The sequence below is a fragment of the Oratosquilla oratoria genome, chromosome 4 (genome assembly GCF_046742065.1).
Source record: "Oratosquilla oratoria isolate Oo_2021 chromosome 4, ASM4674206v1, whole genome shotgun sequence".
Lineage (NCBI taxonomy): Eukaryota > Metazoa > Arthropoda > Malacostraca > Stomatopoda > Squillidae > Oratosquilla > Oratosquilla oratoria.
Window position 1 is genome coordinate 65145971 of NC_134780.1, and position 6689 is coordinate 65152659.

The 6689-nt window shown below is 38.6% G+C and overlaps 1 protein-coding gene across 1 annotated transcript; it reads right to left on the reverse strand.

Moving 5' to 3' along the window:
• Positions 1–4577: 4577 nt before the first annotated feature.
• LOC143024522 (protein GVQW3-like) lies at positions 4578–6168 on the reverse strand. The gene is made up of 2 exons (XM_076183336.1): positions 6109–6168; positions 4578–4973 (listed from the first exon to the last, which is right to left on the reverse strand). The coding sequence occupies exons 1-2, from the start codon at positions 6166–6168 to the stop codon at positions 4578–4580; spliced, it is 456 nt and encodes a 151-aa protein (XP_076039451.1).
• Between the last annotated feature and the right edge of the window lie 521 nt (positions 6169–6689).

Here is a 6689-nt window from a genome sequence, read left to right on the forward strand (position 1 = left end):
GTCCCCTTTTCCCTTGTAAAGAGGAACTATACAGGCACTACTCCAGTCCTCCGGTACTCTACCCTCTCTCCAGCAAACATTAAATAACCTCACCAACCAGTCCACCATCACTGAACCTCCCTTTTTCAGACATTCTGCATGACATCTATCCAGACCAGGTGCCTTACCTGCTTTCATCATCTTTACAACTGCCTTCACCTCATCCTTCCTTATTTCTCCTCCAATTATAATTTATCTTATATTATTTGTTTTTGTTTTGTTATCTTTTGTCTGTCTGATTTTCATTTATTATTAGTTATATGTCAATATATTATTATTTACTATTTACCTGTTTGTTTATTATTTAACTGTACCTATGCATCTATTTATGTATTTTATTTGTTATTTACATTATTATAGTTTTTATTTATTATTTATTATTAATATGATTTTTTTTTCGCATCCGACCTAGATATGGATCAAAAGGTCTCCTGTCGGCATGCTCCGCCTTTGTAATCCTTTGAGAGTAAGTTGGGTGAGAGAGCAAACTAGAGTGAAAGATATTGTGGAGGGAGTAAAAGAGAGGAAGTGGGATTGGGCAGGTAAGTTGGTGCGAACGACTGATGAGCGATGGAGCAAGTGTGTTACTGAATGGACGCCTCGAGATAGGAAGTGTGGAAGAGAGAGACCAGACAAAAGGTTGAGAGACGAAATTAAGAAGTTTGCAGGAGTAACATGGCAGAGGATGGCGCGGTCGTGTGATTCATGGAATGCTATGAAGGAGGCTTTTATTCAGCAGTGGATTCAGGATGGCTGATTTTATATATATATATATATATATATGTATATATATATATATATGTATATATATATAATATGTATATATATATATGTATATATATGTATATACATATATATATACATATATATGTATATATACATATATATATATAAGTGTATATATATATATATATATATATATATATATATATGTCTATATATATATATATACATATATATATTTATATATATATATATGTCAAATCAGCCATCCTGAGTCCACTGCTAAACAAAGGCCTCCTTCATAGCATTCATGATTCACACGAGCGCGCCAGCCTCTGCCGCGTCACTCCTGCAAACTTCTCAATCTAGTCTCTCCATTTGCTGTCTGGTCTCCCTGTTCCATGCTTCCTATCTTGCGGCTTCCACTTAGTAACACAATTGCTCCGTCGCTCATCAGTCGTTCGCACTAACTTACCTGCCCGATTCCACTTCCTCTCTTTCACCGCCTCCGCAATATCTTTCACTCTAGTCTGCTCTCTTACCCAAATTACTCTCTTTTGGTCTCTCGGCGTTATTCCCATCATTGCTCTCTCCATTCTCTTCTGTTGCAGTCCTTAGCTTTGTTCCCATTGCCTTCGTCAGTTTCCAAGTCTCATACCTGTAGATTATTGCTGGCAGAAGGCATTGATTGTAAACTTTACGTTTCAAACATATAGGTAGAGACCCTTTCAGGATTTTATTGTATTTACCAAACACCTTCCAACCAATTGTAACACGTCTTTTTGTTTCATTATCATGATCTTTGTCACTTTCACCGCTTGGCCTAAATAATTATACTCCTCAACTTCTTCAAGACTTTAACCATCAATTACAATCTCTTTACTTTGAACTTTCGTGTTGAACATTACTTTGGTTTTGATCTTACTCATTTTTAAACCTACTTTGAGACTTTCCTTGTTCAGATCACTCAGCATATCTTGCAAATCTTCTGCTCCTTCTGAAATAAGAATAATAACATCCGCAAATCTTAGGTGGTTCAAATATTCGCCATTAACCTTCAACCTTTCTCTTCCCAACTCAACCTTCGGAATATATCTTCCAAGCAAGCTGTAAATAATTTGGGTGAAATGGTATCGCCTTGCCATACTCCTTTTTTTTTATCTTGATCATTTCTGAATATTTATGTAGTCGAATTATAACGGTACCTTTCACATAAATATTTTTTAAAACCCTTGCGATCTGTTCGTTTGTACCCTGATACGGTAGCGAGTTTAGTTTTGCTATTTGTTCTACCGAGTCAAAAGCCTTCTCGTAATCTACAAAAGCTAAACAGAGAGGTGTATTGTATATTGTCGTTTTCTTGGTTAGTTGTTTAATCGCCTGCAAATAGTCTAGAATCGAGTATCCGCTCCTAAATCCTGCTTGTTCTCTCGGCTGGTTTCCATCTAAAACTTGACTTAGTCTATTTGTAAGGATCTTGGAGAATACTTTACATACATTTGATAGTAAGTTAATCTGTCGATAGCTACTAAGGTCCTTCTAGTCTCCTTTTTTATCAAGCAAAATCACTATAGCATTACACCACGATTCAGGAACGCTTTCTTGACGTAAGCACTGGTTGTACAACTGAGCTAAGTTAATATAAACTTCTTTCCCTGCGTCTTTCAACAGATTTCTCGATATACCATCTTCTCAAGGTGCTTTTCCTCGTTTCATGGTTTTTAGAACAAATTCTACTTCTTCTCGGCTCTGAAGTTGAATTTAGCTGTGCAACCTACCATTCTCTGGTCGCTACCTATGTTGACTTTATTTATCACCGTAATATTGCTAACGCTCTTGCTCTCATCCCCTAATATGAAGTCTACTTCGTTCTTTGTTGTTCCATTTGGACTTCTCCAGGTCCATTTACGACCTACGCTCTTTTGGAAGAATGTGTTCATTATCCTCATGTTTTAGTTCTCTGCAAAATTTACTAACATCTCGCCTCAATCAATTCTTTCGCCTACTCCAAACTTTCCAATACACGACTCGTCTCCGTTCTTCATATCAGCTTTAGCATTGAAGTCGCCTATTCCCAACGTGTATTTACTTTTATCTTGATCCATTATCTGACTTAAATCATCATAGAACGCTTCAATTCCATCGTCTGTACTCTGTGAAGTTGGTGCATAAACCTCAACTATTTTTTGAGTGTACCTTTTACATAGATTAATCACAATCCAAGCCACCCTGTCTGATAAACTACTACACCTGACTACGTTGCCAGCAATTTCTTGGTTGATCAAGAATCCTACTCCACTAGATCTCTTTTTTTCCCTTACCTCTATAGTAGAACAGGTGGTGACCATCTTGTAATTGTATCAACTGTTCTTCCGCTCTTCGGACCTCGAATATTCGTACAATGTCCCACTTGATGCTGTCTAGTTCTTCCATTAGACTCTCCATCCTATGGTCTTCTGAGATAGTTCTTACGTTGTAAGTATAGATCTTCACTTTCTTCATGCTGTTTAATGTCCAAGGCTTGGATCTGCTTGGACAGTGCTTACTGACATTCGGTGGCACACTGCTCGTAAGCACATGAGGCAATGCGGTTGGACCTTTAGGAGACAATGATCCAACATGGTTGCTATGAAAGACTTTGCAAACTAGTTTCTGGTGAGATATCTCTCTGATGTCACCTTATTCATTATATTCGGTAAATCCTATATATCTATAGGGTGCCCAATGGTCCACGCCGTCATTATGACGGTACCCCATATATCTGTGGGGAATTTCCCTGTTTGCCATCAGGGACGTGCCAGTTAACAATGGGTCATGCGACTGTGTATGCGAGTTGCTCTTTGTCTGATCTTTCTTACAAAACCTGTTCGATATGGGTAACCCTGCAGAGCTTTCCTCTCTATCGACATACCTTTTGTAATCATCTAGATTCTCAAGCCTATCCATCACGTCAAGGTACCAACTCTTGGATAGGATATATACATATATACATATATATATACATATATATATATATATATATATATGTATATATACATGTACATATATATGTATATTTATGTATATATACAGTATGTGTGTACATATATATGCATATTTATGTATATATATATGTATGTATATATTTGTACATATATATGTATATATGTGTACATATGTATATATATATGTATATATATATATATATATAATATATATATATATATATATATATATATATATATATATACGAGGGGTAAATGTAAACTATCGAGCCTCCAGAGAATAATAGCCACTACAATTATTCCAACATTTTATTTTTCAACATAGTCCCCCTGCAAGTCCACACACTTCCTCCATCGGTGCTGAAGGGCTTTTATCCCCCTGATGTAGAACTCTGAATCTTGGTCTTGGAGGTAGGTGTCCACAGCGTCCATAACCTCGCCATCTGTGGTGAAGCGCCGTTCAGCCAGATCTTTTTTCAGGTTTGGAAACAGATGGAATTCGGAGGGTGCCAAATCTGGTGAGTAGGGTGGGTGGGGGATGAATTGGAACCCACAGTCATGGATTGTTGCCATCGCCACTACCGAGGTGTGTGCCGGAGCATTGTCCTGGTGGAACATGACCCCTTTTGTCAGCATTCCTGGCCTTTTCTCCCTGATTTTATTACGCAGCTCCCTCAGTAGATCAGCGTAATATTGCCCAGTGATGATGTGACCCTTTGAGAGGTAGTCCACTAGCAAGACACCACGTGCATCCCAAAAAACAGACGCCATCACCTTCACTGCTGAGACCGTGACCTTGGCTTATTTTGGGGTGGGAAAAGAGGCATGCTTTCACTGCTTTGACTGTTCCTTTGTCTCTGGCTGGTAGTGATGGACCCAGGACTCATCCATGGTAACAAATCGTGCCATAAAATCTTCCGGATCTGCTTCAAACAGCTCCAGATTTTCAGCAGACATGGTTCGCCGTGTTTTCTTCTGATCTGGGGTCAAAAGACGAGGCACCCAGCGAGCCGACACCTTTGACATGCCAAGCTCATTGGTCAGATTGTTGACAGCTCGCTCCTGGGAGATGCCCATCCTCGTTGCTATCTGACGAGATGACAGTCTTCTAGCCTCCATCACCATCTCAAGGACGTGATCAATGTTTTCCGGTGTGGTCACTGTCGACGGCCTGCCTGACTTTGGTTCATCTTTGACGCTGTCTCTGCCACGCTTGAATTTAGCAACCTAGCGTTTGACAGTGGCATATAAAGGGCTATCCTCCCCTAAGGTCTGGACCATATCCTTATGGATTTCAGATGGAGACATGCCTTTCTTATGAAGATACTTAATGACGGCCGAAACCCTATGTACTTGGACTACTGCTGGGTATTGGAAAGACGTGCGGGGTTTGAACCCTCACTTTTCTGAATACGCCATTAGCGTATACGGAATAGATATATCCAGAAATATCCAAAAGGTGGGCAAAGAGTTGGGTAGATGGTGAATGCTAACATAAATTTATCAATATTCTCTTAATTTCATGGCAGTATTACATTTAGATTTATAAAGGTTTGTATAACTGCGCATTAATGAAAGATATGATGAAAAACTTTCGTATTGAGTTTCAGATTCATAATAGATGAGTCTAAAATTATACAATATCAGTTAACTATGGATCTTTTCTTATTTCTGATTGATAAGTGAATATAATTTATCATAGTTCAATTTGAGGTTATAAGCAAAGGATGTCATTGAGAAACTAAATGCTTCCAGATGTGAACTGCACTGACATATTAGTTTGGGTGAGCCAGAGGAAAGCAAGGATAATTTTAATTTTCTTTTTATTATTATTTTTTAGATGTACTTAATCTTCATTCTTTATATCCTGAGACATGTATGTTTTGATCTCACCATAACCTGTTTTATTCAACTAAAGACCGCATTCTGTTCTTCAAAGTACTTTAGTATTTGCCCCGACTCGGCGTCTGAATTCAATGGAATCGTCTCTATCATACAGCGTAGAACCTTGTTCATTATGTAGTGCTGTTAACAAAGTTAATACTTGGTTTTCCAAAAATGTGCAGTGCTAATCTACAGAAGGGTTACCATTCCATAGTTGTTAAAAAAGAAAATACGTTTTAATGCGACAATTATCGTTCGTTAGATTTAATACTCAGCTTGGACATATTGAAGGTATCACTGAAAATAACCGAATAATCGTACCAGCAATTAATACTGATTTGCAAAGCTGATTGATTTGAACCGCGGTTGATGTCAATAAACTGACAATCTTAATCCTTTCGCATGATTACAATTTGAACTGGACACGGTACTAATTTAAAGGTATGTGCCAGTGTTGTCAGTGAAAGATTAACCTTACCTCAGTGTTACGAAAGGTTCTCCTCGTTCTCATGCAGTTGCCCTGAATATCCAAGCACATCGGGCAAAGTGAATTTACAGGTATGCGCCAGTGTTGTAAGTGAAAGGTTAACCTTACCTCAGTGTTACGAAAGGTTCTCCTCGTTCTCTTGCAGAATATCCAAGCACATCGGGCAAGGTGAATTTACAGGTATGCGCCAGTGTTGTCAGTGAAAGATTAACCTTACCTCAGTGTTACAAAAGGTTCTCCTCGTTCTCATGCAGTTGCCCTGAATATCCAAGCACATCGGGCAAGGTGAGTTTATGCCACAAATAAGTGCCCTCTTTCTTGAGGTCCCGGCCTATAGGCTTCTCTATTTTCCCTTTAAAATATTGTCATAAAGTCACATTAAAATAATCGAAACGATTAATGTCCCTTATAGCAGTCTTCTTGTCACCCCCGCTCTTCCCTCTTCTCCTCTTTTCTCCCTTGAGATTGTTCTAAGGCCCCATGCCTTGGTCTTCTTGGGGGTGAATAAAATAGGGTGTAGTCGTTTTGATGCTTGTTGGTCTAAATCAGTACACCCGAGAAATCCCGAGAGG